Source organism: Rhinolophus sinicus, chromosome 16 (genome assembly GCF_057876585.1).
Source record: "Rhinolophus sinicus isolate RSI-liver-muscle chromosome 16, RSI-T2T, whole genome shotgun sequence".
NCBI lineage: Eukaryota > Metazoa > Chordata > Mammalia > Chiroptera > Rhinolophidae > Rhinolophus > Rhinolophus sinicus.
In genome coordinates, this window is record NC_142516.1 from 92,942,217 (window position 1) to 92,966,398 (window position 24,182).

Below are 24,182 nucleotides of genomic sequence, written 5' to 3' on the forward strand. Positions count from 1 at the left end.
TCTTTTTATTTCCTTTCAGAAAGGATTCTTATACTCATAGATAAAACAATGTGTTATTTTTGTATTTAAAAGGGATGAGTGGACTGTGGACTCAGAGTAGCTTCTTTAAATAATCACGGGTCTTATTTGGTTTGGACTGCACATGAGCACAGTGGGACTCTCAAAGGGGAAGTGCTAATATTAAAAACAACAACAACAAAACTGTTACTAACGAAAATAATTTCTGAAATTCACAGAGCATTCAATAGCCCGTGGAACTCAACGGGACTGTGACAATGAAAGTGTGGTGCATTTTTATGCAAGGACTTCAGTAAGACAACTCTATTTTACCATTATTATTGTATGTAATCAGCACAGTGTATATAAATACATTCTTATAACAGATTCAGCCTTGCTGTTGAAATGCTATTTCAATAGCATTTATAATTACACAGGAGAAAACATCTTGAAGGATAACTCCCATTTTCAACATTTTTTTAAGGACGACTGATGGATACAAAAATCATGGAAAGCATGCAGGACTGTCTCAGGGTTCTGCAGTCTCAACACTTGAGATGACATTAAAGGTGTGATTTGTAAACTCTGTGCCACAAAAACTGCATGTTACGATATTTCAGGAAAGGACTCATACAGCAGGAAGGATACACTATGTTCTTTAATAAAATGCCCAGAGTAAAGAATAGGAAAAGATCTAAAGAAAATTGTCTGGGTATCCAGCCACTCCTGTTTATCACCCTAGGCCAGCTTTCAGTTTTCGTTTCTCCTCTGATCCCTCACTGCCCTCCACTTTAGCTCCTCTTCCTGAATCCTGCCCCCAAATTCTCTCCTATGGCTCCCTGGCACGAGGGAGGATGTGATCAACTAATTCACATGATGATGTTGGTGATTGACGTTACTCCTCTCATGGCTGCTGGCAATTCAGAAGGGTTTCCCAGGAGAGAATGGTGCTCAAAACAGAGGTGAACTGACTGCTCACAGATTTTACACAGGAAGGCCGGGGTACATGTGCCTTTGGACTGCAAATCTAAACAATGACATAAAGCTGGCCTTGATTGGGAATTCAAAAAATAGTGATGGAACTAATTCAGTTATAAATATTATGCTTACTGAACATGCAGTGTGCTTTTTAAAAGCACATAACATGTGCTTTTAGCCTACTTAACTTTTGCAATAATCCAATGAGGATTTGTTTCTATTTATAAGTGAGAATGTGAGGCTCAGAGAAGTTTAGGACTTTGTCCAGGGTTACCGAGCTCGGAAGCGCCAGAGTGGAGAACTGGATCCACGTTTAACGGCTCTGCGCTACTGCCCCCCAGATCAAAGGCAGCAGAGCCCAGCCAGGAAGAAGGACCCTCTTTGAAGCCAGGTGCTTCAGTGCTCAGGAGCTGTGTAACCTCAGGCAAACTGCTTGCCTTCCTGCTGCTGCCATTTACTCGTCTACAAAATGGATGCTAATAATGGTAATCCTTTAGGGTTGTTAGGTTAATAATGGTTAAACACCTTGTAGGGTTGTTTAAGGATTTGCACATTTAATACAGCATCTGGCAGACAACAGAAACTTTTACAATAGTACTTAATATCATTATTTGTTAATATAATAAACCAAATTCCATTTCAGCAAAACTCTGCATTATAGTTTTCCTAGACTTAACCAGTGAGTCACCCAAATGGGGTTCCAAACCACAAAATTCCTATTTGACCCAAGGAATTAACTTGCTGTAATAAAAATGTGTTACAGAATTGGTGGCACCTAAGAGCAATTTGAAATATTGTGGGGACAGAACCAGGAGTGCAGTTTCCAGGCTCTCGGCCTCACGTGGAAAGGTCCTGGCTCAGGTAGTAAATGGCCATCAACTGTGATTGGATGGCCATCAGCTGTGGCTAGTTGGCCATCAGCTGTAACCAGTGAGCCACTGGCCACTAATAAAACTGCTATGGCTATGCTTGCAGAAAATGAGGGGCTAGCAAGAAGATGGTGCTGGCAAGTGCGGATCGCAGCTAGCAAGTCAGTTGGTTGGCAGGCAGAAAAGCGGACAGCAGGTCGCACATATTGTGAATTCAGCCTCCAACGAGACTATAGTGGTGTGACTCCCCTACCTACGGCTCCGTGGGTGTTCCTTTTTGGCCTAGCCACATCCTGTGTTCTTATGTGGGGATCAGGAGCTGAGACCCCGCAGGCCGCCCTGCACAACAAATATCTTTACCTAAAATTACTCTTGAAAACGTCCTTCAAATTTAATCCCCACACAGTATTTCCACACATCATTGTCCTTAAGAGGGGTTCCAAATTGATGTGCATAGCTTCCTAAAAAGCTTCAGAAATAGTATAAAGGCCAATTTTAATATTCCAGTGAGCCTTAGAACAATTCCATCAATTTGGAACCACACATCATATGGGAGTGATGTCCCTGAGGCCCTGCGCTAACAACTCTTCGTCATTGTCAGATCCCGCCCACACTTCCGGGCCTCCTTTCCCCTGCCATGTGCAGCTGGGCTATTTCATGCACTGAGCTCATCAGCTGTCACCAGCAAGCTGAAGCTGCGTCTAGTCACGCTGGTGTGTGGACGTCTGACCTCTGAGAACACATCCAAGAGCTGTACAAGAAGAGAGGCTGCTAACTTAAATCAGTCTATCCAGCCTAAGACCGTCCTAATCGTTACTTGCCAAATAAAGACAGAGACTGAGCTATGAGATAAAGATAGAGCAGATACTACATTACAGCTTGTCAAATTCTTATTAGGTTGGTGCAAAAGTAATTGCGGTTTTTGCGATTATTTTTAACCTTTTAAACCGCAATTATTTTGCACTACCCTAATATTTTCATATTCAGTAAGCAGTCATAGAATGTTAAGTAGATCTCTCCCTTGTAATAAACGTTCATCTTGAAGATGTTTTTAATGAGTTGATTCTTTAACTGTGTAAGTGCAGACAAACACATTAGGTCCCACTGAAAGGAATTTTGCCTGAGTAAGGACTGTGGAATTACTTTGGGGGTCAACTTCCTGCCCCGTGGAATGCAGCGGGAACGTTCCCACAATAGGAGGGGGCCTCTCCCAAGGCACTCCATGCAGGAGGCATCTCAGAGGTTTTATGCAGACAGTGCCTTAAGATCTTATCAGCATCGCCAACAGCCAAAGGCCACTGTGCGCTCAGCAGGTCCCAATCAGATTCCGCAAAACTTATTTGCAGGACAAGCAAGAAGTGTGTGTGTGTGTGTGTGTGTGTGTACGTGCATGCAGCAAGGCAGCATAAGACTTCTCACTGTGGGGGAAGATATCTAAACTTGCATTAACTTGAGCTTAAAATATTCCCATGGAGAGGATGCATACTGAGGAAAAAACGTGACCATCCTTTGAAGCGTCTTCAAGGAAGTTTTCTCGGTCAAGCTCATGAGGTTCAGGGAAACATAACCACAAGCTGACCAGCAGCAAATGGAGCCAAATTAATTTGTTCACTCAACCAGTATTTTCAGAATGCCTCCTCTGTGCCAGGTTCTCTTCTAAACCCCAGAGAGGTAGCAGTGAACCTAAAACCACAATCCAACACGGCTGCTTCACTCAGAACGGTGAACGTACTTCAGATCTGAGTGCCAGGCTATGGGCTCCAGACCACGCCCTTTCATCTATCACGATGTACTGGTACCCAGAGCAGAGCCCGGGGCATAGGTAGTGTTCCATTTATTTATTGAATAGGCATTTGGCCCTGAATACCTTGAAAACTTCATGAAACTCTTTAGAGACAAAGCAAAACATAATTTATCCACTAATTCAACCAATCTGATAAGGGGATATAAAGATGAATAAGATGTGGTCTCAGCGCCCAGAAAGCTTACATTCTGGCAGCGAACCAGCAAAGGCCAAAGCACAGAGGGGCAGAATGGCTGGCATGTTTAACAAACTACAAGTATTTGGATGTGACTGGAGCAAATGGGAGGACAGCAGGAGGTAAAGCTGAAGAGAGAGGCAAGGTTGGGCATACAGGACCTAAGGATTTGGATTTTTATCCTGACAGTGATGGGGGGTGGGCAATGATGGAATTTAGGCAGAGGAGTAATAGGATTGAATTTGTGATTTGGGAAGATCACACCGACTACAGAATCGGGGAAAGACTGGAGGGAGTCAAGGCTGGCAAAGAAACTGACACAGTTGTCCAGGCGAGAACTACTGATGAGGCCCTGACGTGGGCAGTGGCAGTGCGGTAGGACAGGGGGTGATGATTTCATGAGCCAGGGAAGTAGAACAGGCAGCACTGTGTGATGGACTGACAGAAATATCAGTTTCCCCTCTACACTAAGCGACACCCTGCAGGGACTACAGCCTACAGGAAGTGTGCGTTCTTGGAGGCTGCAGTGAGGGAGCACGGAAGAGGCTCAGGTCTCCAGCGTGTCTATTTGCTGGTCTTCAAGGCACAGAGTCTTCACCAGATGGCCAGAATTCTGTAGTCTGGTCCTGTCCTCGACCTTGATTATACTGCCATCAGTTCCTGATCACTTCCCAATCCTGGGTCTTTACTCAGACTGTTCCCTCTGCCTACAATGCCCTCCTTTGCCTTTATCTCTGTGGGTCAAAATCCATTTCAAATGTCACCTCTTCCAAAAAGCGAAAAGCCAGAAAAGCACGTTAGATTCGCTCAACCTCCGAAACTCTTTTTATCTAATTTCTTTGTATTTGCCTGAAGTCTCTTTTTAAGGTTGTAAATGAGTTCCTTGAGAGTGACAACTTTCCCTGATTCATCTTCCCATCTCCTCCAGCCTCGGCCCTTGCCTGTAGCAGGACTCAATCTTTGCAGAATGGAAACAAAGAGCCAACAAGATGACGTACTGGTCTATGAAGTGGGGATGTCATTGCCACCTACTTCATAGGGTGGTTGTGAGGGCTTGGCATATAAGTGCTCAATAAGTGGTATTCGTCCACATCATCATTTCTAAAAAGAATAAGTTTCATTTGTTCTTGGCCTAAATTAATACTAAGCCTCTGTCTCCTTTTAATGAAGTTAAAGGATAATGGCTTTACTGTAGAATTCCTGGGAACTGCCCACTGGAATCAGTAGGTAGGGAACCACTCTCAGGCCCACTGGCGCATGCTTTACAAATTCCAGCGAGTTTCCTCTCTGGAGGCTTCTCGTGAATACTCTGGGTCTCTTCCTTTTGATCATAGGTGAACAGTGTGCGGCTTTTGATCTCCGTGATTCTGGGAAGTGGGGTGACTGGGGAGAATTCCACTCCAGCAGTTACCTCTTCTCCCCTTGGTCCCTGCAGGCTAACTGCTGAAAAGGTCAGAAATAGAGCCCCAGACATGGGGAGAGGGATGTGGGTGATTTGGCCTGGCTGTTCCGAAAGGAGTGAGGAGGCAATTGTGACAGTCCTTGAGTTTTATTTTTATTTTTAAAATCTACTTTGAAGAATTTTGTGAGTCCCAAAGGAGCCCTTATATGTAAATTTTTTTTCTTTAGAATTTCCTCTAAAACCCATTAGGGAGATTTAACATATTCCAGATTTAGCACTTTAATGGGCTTCTGTTCCTGCCTTAATTTTTTCCCATTTTTAATTTCTCCTCTGATTTTTAATTGGTTATTTCTGGGATTATGAAGTGTGCTAACTCAAAAGCGAAATTTCTGGAAAGTCTTTTAGTTTATGTGTTGAGTTTATTCTGATAATGTTACGGACACACCTGAAGCAGAAGGTAAGAGGGGACCTGTCCCACACACTGATTCCTGCGCCAGCAGACTGTGTTCGCCATGATGGCCCAGTGGGGACACTGGACCTCTTCTAGAAAGTCACACACACCCTAAAGTTGAGGGTTGCGGTTTAGCACCATCTTGGTGTTCTGTCTCTCCAGGAACCTCGGACAAGTCTAATCTGGAGCTAATCACGCTGACGTGCACCTGTGTGGCTGCCACCCTCTTCTGGCTCCTATTAACTCTCTTCATCCGAAAACTGAAAAGGGTAAGAAATTGCAGATAAATTGTCTGCTCCTTTTTACATAGTATTCTAAAATGCCCATCTGACATCTAAAGCAGGCACTAAACAAATGTTAGACCTCCCTCTTGCCCTTCCTTCTTGTTCCTGTCTCGTACCTGGTGAACACTAAAAAGTGAATCATTAAAATGTCTCTCAGCCAGAAAGTGGCATACTAAAAAGAAAAGCTAGAGCAATGGGCAAATGAATATTTCCCAGGGACAGAAAGGACATTTTTTATCTAAAAATATGTAATAAAATCTTTAAATTAAGTTCAGCATGAGACCTGTGAAGCCTTCATTTTCTTAACTTTACTCTCTGCTAAGAAACAAAAAGAAAAAAGCAAAACACAAACCCACCACTGACTCATCTCTCAACATGGAAACACAGACGCGCACTGCTGTTCATACTCACTGAACCCCGTGATAAAATTAGGTTCTTTAGAGTGTGAGGCTCACTGTGGAATTCGGGACATCAGATTCCATAATTAGGCCTGTAGCACGACTTGCTTCTCTGAAGTTCAGTGGGGAAAGAGCCAAGACTCACTCACTCATTCATTCATTCATTCATTCATTCATTCATGCTTCAAGTGTTTACTGCGCGTCCGCTCAAGGCCGAGTGGAGAGCGAATGCTACAGTGTGCAGTCTGGGGTGCGGACAGACTTTAATCAATTACATAGACAAATTTAAAGAGTAACTAGAGTTACCATTTTCCCCGAAAATAAGACCTAGCCGGACCATCAGCTCTAATGCGTCTTTTGGAGCAAACATTAATAGAAGACCCTGTCTTATATTATATTACATTATTTAAGACCCAATCTTATACTATAGTAAAATAATACTGGGTCTTCTATTAATTATTGCTCCAAAAGACGCATTAGAGCTGATGGTCCGGCTAGGTCTTATTTTCGGGGAAACATGGTAGATGACCAAAGTTGCATACGCGGGGTGGTCAGGCAGTAAAGGAGAGGCCAGTGTCGCAGGTAGAGAGAAGAACAGGAATGAGGCTGTGGCAGGGCAGAGGGACACCATGGCAATGAGAAGTGACGGAAGGCTGCGGCAGGGGGAACAGGGATGAAGTGAGGCAGGAGAGGAGTGGCACAGCTGCAGTGCCTGACCAGGCAGGGCGTTGTAGGCTATAGGACAGAATTTAGTCTGTATTCTAGAAGTAATAGCACGGGCAGGGGGGTTCTTAAGCAAAGGCAGGCAATTGTAAGTGTGAGAGATTTGTGTCTGCAAAGATTATTTGGACGGCCGTGAGGGGCATGGACCAGAGGGGCAAGAGTGAATAGAGAAGCACCTAGCAGATGACTGTACAGCCGTCCAAGTAAGAAATGACGGCGGCTTAGTCTAAATAATCAGAGTCAGGAGATATTAGGAGGTAAAGTCAAGAAAACCCGAAAAGTGTCAAAGAGGCCTCCTCAATGCTAGAGACGTGTTAGCCTTTATCAATGTGCCAGGTCTTGGGGGAGGCTCTTTATGCAGTATCTCACTTAATCCTTCAAACGACTGAGGTAAAGATATTATGGTTACTGTTTTACAGAGGGAGGTCGCGGCTCAGAGATTTAGAGTAACCTGTCCAACGTCACACCGCTAACTAGAGCTGGAGTTGAGTTTTGAACCCGGGTTGTTTGACCTTAGACTTTCTATTCCAAACCAACACGGTGTACTTTCTAGTGTTGGTATGGGAGGCAAGGCTGCCGCCCTCCGCGACGGTCAGGCTTCTGCTATGGGCCGTGATTGGTTTTGAGACATGACAGTTCAGGCCACTGCTTTAGAAGGAAACAAAGGTCAAACAATAGCATTTGAAAGGGGAGAGACATCATGTAGGGAAATGGATCTAACAAAAGCAAAACTTGCCAAATCTGTAAGGGAGGTACAAAGGCTACAGGAGTTCAAAGGAGGCGAGGCGGAGAAAAAACTTCAGAGAAAGCAAACTTTAGAGACAGACTTTGAAGGTCCTGGCTGGAAGGAAAGCAGCAGAAAAACACAGCCCCCCCCCCCCCCTTCCACTCCCCAGACTAGGGGAGGAGTCTGGTTACTTTGCATGCAGGGGCGTAGTGGAAATAAACCTGGAAAGACAAACTGGAACTAAATTGAATGGGTGTCTTGTACTTCTAAACGTCTATGACATTTTGATATCAATTAGAAAGGATGAGAGCAAGAGAGTATTATCTTGATAACAGAATGCCTAGAAAATCTGACAAGTGATTGGTTGTGGGAGGCAAAGGGAAACAAGGCATCAAAAACTGTTTCCATGTGGTTTCCCCAACCACAGAGTAAATTCCTCATTGATAAAGACGATTTTATCTTTTGATCCAGCCCTGCATAGGCCAGTGTTATAATTACAGCTAACATTTACTGATGGTTACTAGATGCCAGGCCCTGTTCTAACAGCTTTACTTGGGTTATCATTTGATACTCACAACCACCCGATGAGATAAAGACCAGCATTATCACTATTCTACAGATAAGGAAACTAGGCTTAGAAAGGTTAAGCAATTTGCCCCGTGTGATATGCTGGTCAGAAGTCCCGCTATGATTCAAACCCAGGCAGTCAGCCTCAATGCTGGGGCTCCAAAGAGCTTAGCTGTGCAACGTCCTTGCCAAGCACCTGGTAGCTGCTCAGTGTTGATGCCAATTGAAAGAATAAATATTTGTCAACTAAGATTCTACTATCGTACTCTCCTCAAAGCCCTTACTTAAGGTTCTGGCGTTTCCTCTCATCTGCCTTATGGGGAAAAACCATAAAATTCCAAAGGTGCCCCATGGTGGAGATTGTTTTCCACTGCCTGCACCCCTACCCCACCTCTATCAACACCGCTGCCCACCTGCCCTCACATCCAGCAGAACCCAAAATACCTCATGCTAGACTTTGGAGCTTGCTTCTATGGCCTTGGCTACACTGGACATTGAAAAGTTTAGTCACAAAACCTACTCCAGCAGCTTCTCTAAGGAACAGCCAGCACCCGGCATAGGCGTTTCTCCTCCTCCACAGTCTTACAGATGATCACGAGGGTGCAACAGGCTGGGCCCCTACAGTCTAACACCAGTGGCAAATGCACTTCGTGACAAACGTGCTCCGTATCTTTCTGTTTTCCATTCTTTGTGGAGAGCAGGCAAATCTTTCTGCCTTGAGCTATTTGTCACACAGTTTAGCGATAATTTTTGTGAGAAAGAGACCATTGCAAGTGATGGATGAGGTGAGCTGTGACAGCCCAGAACTGGGTGAGTAAGGGCTGAAGAATGTGGGGGGGGGGGGTGAGATGGTGTGCACGGAGAGGCTGTCTTGTCTACTGAAGTCTGGGCTTGTGAAGGGAAAGGCACTGAAAGGAGGGGCCCTAAAACTCATTTCAATGAAGTTTACATAACTGCTAGGCAAGAGTTATCAAATCCACCTTATATGGACAAGCATACTTCCTTTCTGTTCTGCCCACAGAAATGCGGTCAAATCTACAAATTAACAGGAAATACACCCATGAGTAAAACACTAAATGTAAATCCAGTTATGTTTTATCTGAAATAAAGAGTACTTTCTGGGGTTGCTCTGCATGAGCAAGCTAGAACAGGCACTTGGCAGATGCCCACCTCACTTATTGGACATCCTACCAATGGCCAAACTTGGACTGTGGCTGTAAGTCTCATTCCCTGGCCTTTGAAAGAATCAACTTCTATTTCTTACTGAAGGTAAATCTCATTTTCATCTCACTAATAGACCCGACAGTCTCTTCAGGCAGCTGCAGCAGCTAAGAGTCCAGGCCTCTTAAGTATATTTAAATACCGAATATGGAATGTGACTCTCGGCTGTCCCAGGGACCCTGGGCTTACTTTGCCACCTCTAGCCTTTCTTGCAAATGTAGAAAAGCCACAATCATGGACCCCCACTGTTGACCCATCTGTAATATATATGCCTGCTTACACAGAATGACCATGGAAAGTCATTTTTAGTTATTGTTTGGAATGACTTTATAAAAATGCTTTGCATTTTTTAGCAAATGACTATCCTATCCTAATTGTTTAAGAACAAGCAAGGTCGTCACTGGAGAATCTGAGTGCATTTTATCTGGGACAGGATGGCGGAGCTGGTACTACAGAAACGTGATGTGGGAACAGCAAGGGGAGGTTTGATGGACATCATACACCCAGGTGTGCCGTGCACACATGTATGCAGAGAGGTTCCTTCTGTACCCAACCATATGCTTTCAACCAGATGAACCCAAATAGCAGCAGATGTCGCCAAGTCTTATTTTAAATAGGATGTCAGGGGTTTTTGTTTCCTTGTTGGTGACTTTGAGATCTCTTTATTTCTCAGTCTTCTTCTGAAATAAAGACTGACTACCTATCAATTATCATGGACCCAGATGAAGTGCCCCTGGATGAGCAGTGTGAGCGTCTCCCATATGATGCCAGCAAGTGGGAGTTTGCCCGGGAGAGACTTAAACTGGGTAATGTATTTGTTCAACAGATTCCTAAACACACACCGAGCCTGCTACATGCCAAACACTGCTCTGAGGGATGCAAGTAGACTACCCAGGATTCTACCCTCCAGCGGGTGACAACCTAGCAAGACAGACAGATGCAGGGGTACATGATTCTATTAGAATGCTGTGACAGCAGTTCAGGGGACATGGGCACCTGTTCGTTCTTTCAACAGTTCTCAAACACCTTCTCTGAGCAACAGACACAAGGCGTTTGAGAGCCTTCCCTCTAAGAGCAAAGGAGACCGCCATGGAAGTCGAGAAGCTTAGGAGAAGGAGGAGAGATTAGTTCCAACAGGAGCCTTCCAGGTACAGGCACTCTTAAGCAATGACAGTTTTGAGGAATTAGACATGTATGACATAGAACACAATTCGGGACGGCGAGGAGCAGTAAAACCAAGCATCTGGTAAAAGAGTCGGTGCTCTTCAAGGCTGAGGATCAAAAAACGCTCGGCACAGACCCACCAGTTACGTACTCTGAAGTTCTCTGGGTGTTGGAAATGTCCAGACAGAGAAGAAAGGCCGAGGTGGTCCTTTAAGTCTCATTTTGGAAGAGCTAGGACTTGTTTTCCAGGTAATGCAGATGCTGTAAACATGAGGCAGATGTGCTTTCCCTCAGCTTATCCCCAAGTTCCTCCAGCTCAGACATCACAGTGAAATGAATCTCCTGCCCAGTTGTTACAAAACAATGGGAGATTCAATTACTCCCACCCCAAATATTTGGATTGTGGCTTCTCAAAGTTTTCCACTCCCTCCTGTTATGCCAGAGTCATTAGTAGCTGGAACTAGGAAAAGAGATCATGCGTCCAGTGTTCCTGGAGCTTGTCACTCAGTGTAAAGAGCCTGTTGTTCCAAATGCAATGGCGTTACCTCCCCTCCCCGCCACACGCAGACTATATTGGGGTAGGGGTGTGAGGCAACAGAGAGGGAGAAATGGCTTTTCTTGTTCTCTTGGGCCTTGAAATTATTCCACTTACATTTCTTCCTACATGAGAAAGAATACTTGGCCCCAAGAGCATGTTCTCTTTGGCTTGGGGAAGAAAATTGGAAATTAGTAAAAAGCTGGAGAGACAAGAAAAAGCCAGTAATGGCTGCTGACAGGAAAAAAAAATCTACTAAATTTAGAGTAGCTAAGGGCAGGTGGCACAGTAAATGAGTTCCTTCTGCAAGTCTAAATTATATGGCAGCTAGCCCAGCCCCTTCGGTGACCTTGGCAGGGAACATGGGATAATTTTCCCACAACCATAAGCCATTCTCAGGCCACGCTGAGAATTATTAGTCACAATCAAACATGCTTCTTCCAGTACGACTCTGAGCTTTCCGTCCCAGTTCTTCACTCCTTGGCCTAGCGTCACTGTGATCCATAACACATCGGAGGGAGATTGCTAACCCTTCTATCAGAACTCCCTGGGGCTCTGTGGGTTTAGATAGTCCCATTTCAGGAGAATCTCCTTGGTGAACATCTTTCTCATAGGTCTTTTCCTTTCCGGAGTTCCTTTCCGGCTAATGTGCACTGAGTGTCTTTGAGAGAGTGTGGCCAGTCAGCTGTCTCTCAGTGCAGAGTGGCTGCAGGGGCCAGAGCCATGCTCCGCCTACTGACGTGGGAGCAAAGAGGCCCAAGAGCTGTTTGTTTGTTAGGCCAAATAAATGTCAGAAAGTAATCTGAAGCAATGTCTGGCAAGGGAAAGTAACCAAGATTATGTCTGAATGGATGGAGAGAAAAGGTGGGTTTGATGGGCAGAGTTGTAATGGGGTTATAAATGCAGAGAAACGCACAGGCCAAGCTGCTTCTGATTTCAGCTGTCTGCACTCTGTGTGTTACTGCTACCAGCCCTGGTGAGAGAGGTCTGCATTCACATTACCAGATAGACAGATAGATAGATAGATAGATAGATAGATAGATAGATAGATAGATAGATAGATAGACAGAGTTGGAGCTCGGGTCAAAGGTGTCGCTACCATTGAAATTCCTGAAATTCAGTAGCTAAAGAAACCTGTTTTGTTAGTGATTCCTCACTAAACCTCAGAGAGAATTCAGCTCCATAAATGTATCACAGAAGTTGGGGTAATGTCTGACATTGCATCTTTTCATTGGAAAATAAAGTCAGAATTAACTAATATGGGAAACAACACAGAGAGTCTGCAATCTGGTGAATGGCTGGTGCCTGAGCTGGTGCCGCTTCCAGTAAGACCAGCCCTGGATGCCAGAGAGGGCTTCAGCCTCCTGCGACCAAGCAGTCTCCCAGTGTCGCAGGGACCCTGGCAAGTCATCTTGGAGGAAATTCCAATATGCTTTCATTGTATGACAATGACCTAGCACTTTAAGCTAGCTAGTGGCATTTAGGTAACACCAAGGAGGCTTTTTAAGGGAAAAGGTGGATCAGGCAAGATCAAGTCCAATGTGGCTGGGCTCCCCTGAAACTGGAACGGCGGGTCTGCCGAAAGATTCCAACATCTCAGATGATTAAAGAGCCTGTAATAGCTTCATGCTGTCTTGTGAGGCAGCAGTCAGCTTCTGAGAGAATAAAGGAAAAGACTGAGAGAAGCCAAGTGAGAACAAATTAATTCTCACTGATACAAGTAAAATCCGCAAACACCGGTTAAAATAAAGTGTGTTGTGAGGGCTCAGAAGGGAATGCATGGAGGCTGAAATGTGGAAAGGAAAGGAGTACGCCTGCCCCAAAGGAGCCAGAGTCTTCACAGTACATGGGAGCCATCCCAAGATAGAGATTGTCTTACTATTTCTCAGGCTCTGGGCATTTTTCAAATGAGATGATAGAAGGCACTTCAAAAGGAAAACATTGTTCTTTTCCTCTAAAAAAGCAAGGAATAAGCTCCCAACCAAATGCACCAATTTTTCCAAGTCCAGAGAAGGTACCTGCCAGTGCTGTTTCCATATGCGATGTCCATGTCTGGCTCCTGCAGGGTCCACCCGAGGCTCTGCTGTTTAGACGAAGAGCCCCCATGCTGCTCTATTTCTTGGACGACTTTATCTGAAGAAGCAAGCACTAACTATATCCCCACCCATGTATGTGCTCTGGGAGGAACAGGCTTTTCAGTCACTACAGGTACACGTGTGACCAGAGGAAAGCATGTGACCTCACCAGTGGTCCCCTCCTAAGGCAGGGTGTGTCCCTATAAGATGCAGAGACAGCTACAAAGAGGCTATGATTACGTTGGTTATTGAACTTTTCCTATGTCCTCAGTAGACGCCGAAGAGTAGTGGAAGGTACTAAGCAGAGGCAGGGTGAAGACATCTTTGTTACTGAGTAGTTGTGCATAAAAGTAGAATGGTTCTAATATGATGAAGAAACAGGAAAGCTTCACTACAGACTTTCCAAGAACCTTAAAGACAGACAAACAAACAAAACACTATGTGCTTTGGGGGAAGTGATTGGAGAGGGAGGGAAGACGTCTGGCTGACTAACTGAAGGCATGTTAGCAGAACAGATGGAGAAAGAGGACCTGGCTGGGAGAGGGGGCGGCGTGGTTCACCAACACTGACTCCAGGACTTAACTTCTGACCAGAGGCATTTTGTTCCCGCCCAGAGAACCAAAAAAGAGTGACTTCTTTGGCTCACTCTTCCTTTTACCATATCATGCTTGAGGGGGTACTATTTCTCTAGGTTCTACTTAGCTACCTTTTTCCTGCTGGTGCAAAAGGAAGTCCCCTGATATAAAAGGTAGCTGAGGTTCCCAGGGGCACCCTCCTCCCAGAGCACCAGTCTCAAGGTCTCCATCTCATGGGCCCCTCTTGCCACCCAGGACTGTATGGGACGTGCTCCGAGCATCTCACAAATTCCCAAATGCTACTGTTCATCCTGCACGAGCATACCGGGGGCCTTCTCTGCACCAGGCACTGGGCTAGGTACGGGGAAGATTCAGGCATGGCCATTACCCCTCTCAGGCATCTCATGCACAGGCGAGGAGGAAACGTGACATAACGGGTACCGTGACAGAAACCTCGCTTTGTTATTGCCTTTGGCAAACACCTCTCTGTGGTTGAGGCAAATTTCTACCAGTGGTTGACATGCTCATGTGCTGAACCATGAAGATTTGTAATCATCTTGTGAAGACATGTTAGAAATACTGAGAATGTCTTGCCTGGCAAGGAAGTCAGAGCAATGACTTAGTGCTTCTTTTTTAGCTGTGAAGCATTATCATAACCAAGAGCAATAACCACTATTCTCAGTGTCTCCATTTCCGCTGCAAACAGATCAGAAGAGATGAAGTGGCGAGAAAAGGGACTTAGGTTAGACACAGGGAAATATTCTTGCTAATAACGTTATTAAATAGAAGAGACCACCCAGGTCTCTTCTATTGGTAGTCTCTTCCTTCCAGGATTTTGTGAAGAGGAAACTAGCCAGCCACCTACATCAAATGCCTTCTAGGGGCCCAGCCTAGCTGTGAAGGATGAGGGTACCTCAGAAGTACAGTACAGACTTGGAAGGAAGATTCTCCAGAAATGTGTCCCTTACTTTGACTCTTTTGGGGTCAGTTCATTGGCGATTCCATTCAAAGCTTCACGCCTCACATATGCATAGGAAAAATGGCACTTCCTTCCTAAAAGACTTAAGCTCATCCTGCTGGCTTGGCAAACAAACCAATGTCTTCTTTTCATTGTAGGCAAATCACTTGGAAGAGGGGCTTTTGGAAAAGTGGTTCAAGCATCTGCATTTGGCATTAAGAAATCACCCACTTGCCGGACTGTGGCTGTAAAAATGCTGAAAGGTATGGACACCAGAGTTGGGCTTTCAACTGACCCATTACATTCCCTCAACATTGGCACAAGTTAAATATAGCCTAGGGATAGAGAGAAGCTATTTCTGCTCTGGCCACAGAACTTTCTTCTACTGCTGGGAGCCCCTTTACGTCAGGATTTTAGATTAGGCCAGCAAGAGCTCAGCATAAACCTTGTAAAGGAAACAATCCAGCATCATCCATGGGAAAATGATTCTGTCACCCCAAAGATCTTTCTCCCACCACATATCAGACTCTAGACTTTCAGGGACTTAAGCCCATGGTAATCACAGGTTCAAAATTTTGGAATGATCCACTGTGACGTTATAATGGAAACTTAGCTGTACATCATAAATCCCGAAGGCTTAGCTGGGGCTTGACCTAACTACAGAGTAAAACTATGAGATGGATCAACTGAGTTGATCAGAACCATAAACATACTTACATGACAAACTTACACTGTCAAGTCTCAACCATAAAACACCCTCTCTTTAGAAATTGAAAACAACAAAAACAAATTACACTTCTAGTGTTGAACAATGCTACCGCTCTGTGAAGCACCGGGAGGCAGAGCCAACAGCGTTGGATGGCCACTGAAAGTGAAAATCAGTGAAAACTGTGTAAACCAAACATCTCAAAGACTCACGGGTTCTTTGAAGTGTAGAAAATCCTTCATTTCCTCCTTTGTGATGGAATTTTCATGTTACTTCAGCACATTTGAAAGTCCCAAAACCAAAAGAAACAGGACTGAAAACCTAAAGGGCAGTTTTCAGCTGTCCAAAGCCTCCGAGATATTGCCAGGGAATTCTGAGACCCAGGAAGCGAAGCACCCAGCTAAGCGGGTACCTAACACAGGCTACAGGAGAAAAAGGGCCATTGCTTTGGGGACTTCAAAGCTCTTCATCCTCTTCCAGCACTGACACGATCATTACAGAAGTGTCACGTAATGATATTTTCCACCTCAAAAGGCTGCCTTTTTCGAGGGAAGGCTTTGAGAAAACTTGAGAGAATCCGACAGTTGTATTCTGAAAGTAACCAGGAAAGGAGTTTTGCATCCATAAATCAGGACTTTTGTTCGAGGTGGACTACCCAGATGATGGCAGGCATTTCTGTGAGAATACCTACATCCCAGAACCCCACCATGGACACCCCCACCCCAGATTCTGAGAAGAGGCACCAACATGGCTTCTATGTGAGAAACCACTACACTAGGTACTTTACTCTATCAGGTTGAACCACTTGAAACTGCCATTTTTCTTATTTTTCTCTCTACAGCCTTATGAGATAGACATTATTATCCCAGTTTGCATATGAAGAAACATGGCCCAGAAACATTAAATAGCCTCTGCAAGGCCACACAGCTCCCCGGTGCAGAAGGGTCTGTGTGCAAGTCTTCTAGCTTTGAGGGCAGTGCTCTTCCCCCCCACAGCACAGTGCTACCCAAGAGGGGCTGCAGACTGCCTCCACAAATGGCCCGTTGCTCCAATACCCTAAAAACAATCCTGGCCTGCATTCCAAAGGCGATCTAGTATCCAACTCTGACAGACATAGAAACTAAATCTGGAAGCATCCGCTTCCTCAGCGAGTCCCACTTCCCTGCTTACTACCATGCACGGTCTCTAGGACAGACAAGTCTGCCGCCCATGCTTGTCTGCTGTGGGTGCAAGGTAGCACCTGTGGCCCTGCCTATAAATGGAACAATCTGAGCCAAAGAGCCTGGTTTCCTCCGGGCATAAATGCATGGAGGGACTGGTGAGTTTGAGGGGGGAAATTCTGACCTGAGATTTTTTAAAGGCAGCCCAGAGAATCTACTCTATGTAGATTCAGAAGTAATGTGTGTGATAACTTTATAAATGCTTATCGTTTTTTTCATCAGCCTTGACTGAAAAAGACTGCCAAATCATCCACTATATAAAATTCCTAAAAACCACTTCCATTCAGCTTTCTTGTTTTTAAAATGGGTTGGCCATCTGTTTCTAGGAGAAATTGAAAAGGCAGAAGGTCAAACAAAGGCCATGAGTCAGCAGCTCTTTCAAAGTGCCCTTGAGCAAAACCTTTAACCTTTTTGGGCCTTATGCCCATGTCTGAAATAAGAAGAGTAATCATGTTGTTTATTTATCTAACAAATATTTGTTGAGTGTCTACTGTGAGCCAATCCCAACCTCAATGGAAGGCTTCTAGAGTTTATCTGGTTATTGTTAAAAAATAATTTGTGCTTATGAAATACCATGTCCGTATCTACCACAATGTTAAATGCACACCCTGTGACCCATTCCAGGACTGTCCTACAGAAATACTTGCACATGGGTACAAAGATTACACATAGGCTGTCTATTATAGCATTATCTGTAATGGCAAAAAACAAACAAACAAAAAAACTGTAGACAGTCTAAATGTTAGGAATGCCACCGATCAATTAAAAAGGATGGAAAAAATCTCCAACATATTAAAAAGGGGTAAAAGCAAATATTAAAAAATATACATACACATGTATTTATAAATGCATAGAAAAAGGTCTGAAACTACAATTAACAGTGGTTACTTCAAAAAGGAAAGTGGGTTGGAGTGGCTTTCACTTTTTACTCTATATACAGTATATTGTTAGAATATTTTACAGCAAGATTATATGACTTTATTTCTAAAAATAAGTTAAAATGTTGAAATGCCTTAGCAATTTACCAGTCAGAACAGAGAACAAACTTAATTTAGCTTTAGACTCTGCTAAGTCTTAGACTGATGTTGTTTATCTCTGAGAATGAAATTGAAGTCAGATGCTTATGGATCCTCACAACTTGAGATAACCCTGCAGACTCCAGGGAGGAAAAGGTTATAGGGAGAAAATAACACACTGCAAAGATGTTTACAGAAGTGGCCATTCGGTTCTTGCAGGCCCCTGGTGCTCCTTCTTTGTAACTCCTCAAAGTGGGGAAAAGTATGAAAAAGAGGTGAGCTGTGGGCACATGCTTTGCTGGGAAGGTTCTTGCTGGGCCTGGTTCTGATCAAAGGGAAGCCTTTGGAAGTCGCTTTCACAAGGTGCCCTGCTCTGAGTCAGCACATTACTAAACAGGACTAGGTCCACCAAGAGGAAATGTGCAGTGACTAACCCCAGCACCACTCTGGGCCTTACTGTAATCAAAAGGATGTTGGCTCAGGAGGGTGGGAGTAATGAAAGCTGTCTGGAGACTCTACCTTTCTGCAGAATGGGGGGAAGTTAATGAAGCAACTGGCTGAACTCTGACAAACATGGAGGGCAGAAATGCCGCCTCCAGAGGAAAAAGCCTCATTGTCCTGTCGCCTTCACTCTTCCTTGCTTCTCACACAGAGGGGGCCACGGCCAGCGAGTACAAAGCTCTGATGACGGAGCTCAAGATCTTGACCCACATTGGCCACCACCTGAACGTAGTCAACCTGCTGGGAGCCTGTACCAAGCAAGGAGGTAAAGGAGAAGGGGCGGGCCCGCTCCATCTCCCAGTTCACACGCTAAGAGCAGATTCTCTGATATTCAGCTCCTTCTCCCCGCCCCGGTTCCTCCTCACCTCCCAGAAAATGGCTTTTCAATAGGTCCAGAGGAAACAGTCTGCCCATTTGTAAAAGGGGGCTCCCCTCCTTGCAATGCCTTCCTTGTACAGTTCATGTAAAGGTTCTGAAGAGGACTCCCTTTCAGATCTCCTTCCACAGGCTCTAGGTCAAGGGGAGGGCATTTTTCTTTGATGATGACTTTGAAGGCGGAGGACCAGAGATAAGATCAATGCATAGAAGGCTGAGCATTCCTTGAAGCTTCACCTAAAGGCATGAGTGTTCTTAAAGGCCTTTGTATCCTCCCCAATGGCAAGGTCAGCGCTTGGCTGTAGATGGGTGATCACTGCTTAAACCAGAAAGAAAGGTGTAAAGGGCCTGTGCCTATAAATGTTTTCCAAGCTCAACAAAGGCAGTAGAGATGAAGGGCAATTGGGGAAGACCTGCCCGCTCGGAGTGGCAGTGGGTATTGAAAGAAGCTAAGGGCCGGACACAACCCACCTGCTTCCCTCCCATCCTTGAGTCCTGCCAAGTTACAAGCTCCTTCTCGCGTTCTCTGCCTTGGCAACCTCATTCTGTGGGCCTCAGCTTTGCATCTGTGAAACTGCCCAGGGCTAATCAGAGAACCCACCTCTGTCTGTGCATCTGAGCTCCGTGTGACCGGCTTTAAGATGGAAGGTCCTAAGGCGAGCATTGCTGGACCCCAGGCAGGCACCCGAGACGAGGGGCGTCGTATCCGCCCCGGTCATCAGGAGACAGACAACCTCTGGAAGCAGCTTCCTGTTCTGTAACCCGGAGGGAAGAGGAGGCGCTGTCAGGATTTCTAACAGGCATTTTTATACCAGCAAAGTCTTGACAGACGCAGAACTCCCCTCTTCCGAGCTGGGCCCGGCCTCTGTTGAGCCTGGAAGAACTAGATGGGCTGTGCCCTAGGGCTCAAGGCATCCGGTAGCTGCCCGCTCCCAGCATGCCCCAGGGCAGCGGCTCACAGGAGCAGCTCCGGGTTCACTCCCGCTTTGACCCGGAACCGGAAGTTGTCTGTCCGCTGCAGGCCTCGTGCCCTGCTCTCGCCTGCAGTAGGAGCGCTGGGCAAGTGCGGGGCCAGATGAGGCAGCCGCAGCCCTGGGGCACCCCGTGGGTCCCGCAGAACAACTGGATTTTTCTTTCTTCCCAACCCTGTTGCTTCCTTTCGATCAGAAATCGGCAAACGAGGGGGCCGGCCTCAGAGCTTAATTTGACCGTTTTAAATAGTTGGGGAAAAACTCAAAAGAAGACTATTTTGTGATGTGTGAAAAATTATATGAAATTCAAATGTATGTTTATTGAGCATAGTCACTCATTTGGTTGTACTGTCGGCCATGGCTGCTTTCACACTACTAAGGCAGAAGTGAGGAGCTGTGTGGCCTACAGGGCCTACAATGTTGACTGACCTGTCCTTTGCAAAAAAGCTTGATCCCTGCTCTAGCTCATCTTATGAGCACCAAGGCAAACGCTGTGCAGACACCCCCAGGTGGCCATGCTGCTGGGGAGAGACAGGCCAGACAGAACCAGCCTATTCTCCGCACTGGGAAGGAGAGCTGCTTAGCAATCCCAGGTTTGGTGCGAGTGTCCTAAGGCCCAGAGCTCTACTCACTAGGGTCTGCCTAACAAGGGGAGAGTGTGGCTGGCAGTTACAGGTGAAGCCTTGGCTTTGGCCCCTGCCCTCCTCAGAGTTCTTTTTTTCTTCTACTCGTTTTCTACTTCCCTTCCACCCCCGATTGTCTCATTCCATTTGTATTTTTAAAACCCCTTCTCAGGTTAAATTGAAACAAATCTCTCACCCTAAGTTGCAACCCTAGGTCCCTTAATAAAAAGATAAGTTGGTTTGATGTTTCTAAGGCCCACCGAAGGCTGGCAAATGGCTGACTGGCTTGATGTGGCTGAGCATGTGCTCTTTTGGCTGCAGGGCCTCTGATGGTGATCGTTGAATATTGCAAATATGGAAATCTATCTAACTACCTCAAGAGCAAACGAGACTTATTCTTTCTCAACAAGGTAAGGAATTTATAGGGATTGGGGGTTTTTAAAGACAGCAATGAATTTCCATTTAGGCTATAGCAGCATAAAGCAGGAGAAACCTATATTTTTTCGATTAATGTCTAAGCTTAAAACTCAATCTCTGCTTTTTCCTCTTTTTTAATTTTTTCCTTCCATGCTAATATATCACACTCTTGTTTTGTTTTATTATATTTTTTAATCTTTTTTTATATAGCACACTGTTTGTGGACAGCACAGAGAATATTTGATACTAGTGTATGTGGCAATAATAAGGATTTAAAATTTATTAGCTATCTATCTAAATACCTATCAAATCATCTTGATAACCTTATTTCTTTATTTCTTTCTCTCTCTCTCTCTCTCTCTCTCTCTCTCTCTCTCTCTCCAGATACACACAGACATACACAAATCACTTAGTCACTTGTTTCTTAAGAGAAGATGATAGCAAGTATAATTGTCTCCATTTATTAGATTAGAGAAACTAAGGACTCAATCAAATGAGTGACTTTATAGTCAACAGTAGACCAATGATGGTGCCCAAGAAATCATTTTCTTCTCTTCCTGCTACCCTTTCTCCCACTTCCCCACACTCTCCTCACTCTTGTCACCCCCACACACACACCAAACCAGTCTGATCCACTAAAATAAAGCTATATAGTAAAAGGAACACATGGGTCCAAGTCCTGAAGACAAACCAAGTTTAAAAGAGATAACTGAGGGTCAAATATATGGTGATGGAAGGAGAACTGACTCCGGGTGGTGAACACACAATGTGATATATAGATGATGTATTACAGAATTATACACTTGAAACCTATGTAACTTTACTAACCATTGTCACCCCAGTACATTTTAATTTAAAAAAAAAAAAAAAAAAAGGTAATTGAATGGAGGAGAAAAAAGTTTAAAACCTTGCCAGTGTGACCCATACCACCAATCTTGTGTCCTTCTCTGGGCTGGAGGAGCTTAGGAAACAATGACTCAACACTGATAATTAGCAGCGTTGGTGGTGAATCCTTGTAGTGCGCTGGGTAAGCACGTGGACTGCTGAATTAGACCTCCTGGGTGTAAATCCTGTTTCTACCACTGATGAAATCGGGGACCTTGGGCAACTGACTCAGCCCCTCTAAGTTTCAGTTCCTCATTTATCAAATGGAAGTAATAACAGAACCCAATTCATGGGACTGCTGAGAATTACATTCAGTTAAGCACTCAATAAATGTTTAAGTCACCATCGTCATTATTGACCCACAGAGATAGAAAGATCGGGTGAGTCCAACTTACTGCCACTGACCTGCATGATCTCTATAATTGATCAAGCGTCCAACGTCTAAGAATGGTGCCCATCTCTGTCATGTGGGCAAGAGTTGTCACAGGGCACACAAATAACCACTGGACAGCTGGCCCATTCCCTCATCTCAAATTTTGATCCAACCAAAGGCACGGGTATTCTAGACTGGAACATACATGCAGGAACATATTTTCCCCAGCTTTAAACCATGCTCCCTCATAATTAGAGTCTTAAAGCTGAAAGGGATCTTTGGGATCAGCTAGTTCACACTCTCACATTAGAGATGTGCCCAGAAAAGTCAACTGATTGGCTTAAGGACACATACTTAGCAGGAGATGAAGCCGGGGAGAAAGAACCAGCTCGCTTGTCTCCCCTTCCGTTGCTTTTTCTGTGCACTACATTGGATAAGGAGGAAAAAAAGAAAAAGAGGAAAGTGGTGCCCTGCGCCGAGAGCGGTACAAACTCCCTTCAGTCCTGAAATCCTGGACTGGCTTCAGGAAGAACGAAGCCAGCAGAATACCCCAGGGACCAGGGCAGGATGGAACGTTTGGGTTCGTGCGTCCTTTGTTTTGAAGAGTTTGCTTCCTTCTCGGGCTATATTTAATGATTCGCCTCCCGGTCGGTGGAACCTGGTGTTTTCGTGGAAAACACATGGCTGTATTTCATATTTGGAACCTGAAGGAATATAAAGAGAAGGTGAAGGAAAAATCAAAAGGGTAAATAGAAATGGGATATTTCATTTTCCAAATAAATTCACCAGGATCTTTAAATATTATTTGTAATACATTCATTGTATTCTGCCAAACTTCCAAAAGTTCCGTAAATCAACCTTAACTTAATAGAAATAGTTACCAATAAGCAAAGCTGAATATACCATTGATTGGCAGTCAGGAAGAGGGTGAGGGAGCTTGAGTTATGGTCCTTGGAGACGTGCCCCAGGCTGTGACTTCTGGGAAAGTGAGGAAGAAGCCTGCCCAGAGCCGTTGTCAGGGCCTTAAGCCATGAGTGGGCCTGTCCAGCACTTTCCTCTCCCACACCCTTGCCAGCACTCTTCCCCTTCTGCTGCTTTCTGTCTTGAGGAGGGTCCTGTGAAAAATAAACTTCCAGTCCCCAACTGAGCAGAATCAAACCTAACTGCCTCAGGGAGACACAATAACAAAGGGTTATATTCTTTACCTGCTCTCAGGTAGGTCACCTGGGGTGTCAGTAGGTGTTCGCTTAGAGGCCTGCCTCCCCTCCTGTAGCACAGGAAGGTCTCTTTCCTGGGGGCAGGAGCCTGGTACCCAGCACACATGCAGAGTTTGTCAGGCTGTCCCTCCTGAAGCTCCCTCCGCTGTCCTCTGCTTGCTCCCACTGTGCCCTCTAGTGGAGGGATCACCCTACTTTGTGACATTTCTAGGAAAAGCCAAGGAAGGATGGCCAGCGTGGTTAACCCTAGCACTGCCACAGCATGCTGGAGGATCGAGGGACACCCCTGAACCCCAGTCCCTTTCAGCCCCCTTTTCTGCCATCTGGCAGACTTGAGCCTAGGCACATGGTCTTGTCATGAAGCCCTGGGTGTGCTAAGTTTCTATTGTCACAGTTGTTAGATGAATTACTAAATGTGATACATTTTTTCCGGTTCCACATGAACATCCAGAACCAACAACTCTTTTTCTGTGAGTCAAAACATAACAGGATGATAGAGCTTTCCACATAGAAAAATGAAACCCAGAAAAGTAAGGTGATTTGCCCAAGATCACATGGGTAATGGAAGAACCAGATTGCACATCAGGCCTTGGATGCCCAGTCCAGGACGAGAGGCCTTTTCTACCCCTGTTAGGATCAAACTGTATCTTTATTTTCACTGGAGGAAAGAAAAAGAAATGTTCCTTGCCCAAGGAAACCAGAGAAATTGGGAACTACAAGCCTCTCTTACTACTCCTCACAGGGATTGCAAAGTGAAGCCCCGGGTTCACTGGGCAGCTTTTTCTGACACTCATCTCATCTTTCGCAAGATGGCGTGCGGTATGGAAAAGTGGTCAAGGGCACAAAGTAGAGTTGGCCAAACCCAGGTTCAAGCTTTGTCATTTACTAGTTGCATGTGACTTTGATTACTTCACTTCTCTAAACATATTTCTTCATGTATAAGCAAGAGCTACTTCATAAACTTGTTGGAAAGAT

General features: G+C 45.0%; 1 protein-coding gene across 1 annotated transcript in view; it reads left to right on the forward strand.

Moving 5' to 3' along the window:
• FLT1 (fms related receptor tyrosine kinase 1) overlaps positions 1 to 24,182 on the forward strand; it is a 159,936-nt gene that overhangs the window by 114,661 nt on the left and 21,093 nt on the right. Inside the window, exons 16-20 of the mRNA XM_019736494.3 lie at positions 5,839 to 5,945; positions 10,270 to 10,402; positions 15,062 to 15,166; positions 18,498 to 18,611; positions 20,637 to 20,725. Of these exons, the coding sequence (XP_019592053.2) occupies positions 5,839 to 5,945; positions 10,270 to 10,402; positions 15,062 to 15,166; positions 18,498 to 18,611; positions 20,637 to 20,725 (548 nt within the window). The remainder of the gene's footprint in view (positions 1 to 5,838; positions 5,946 to 10,269; positions 10,403 to 15,061; positions 15,167 to 18,497; positions 18,612 to 20,636; positions 20,726 to 24,182) is intronic.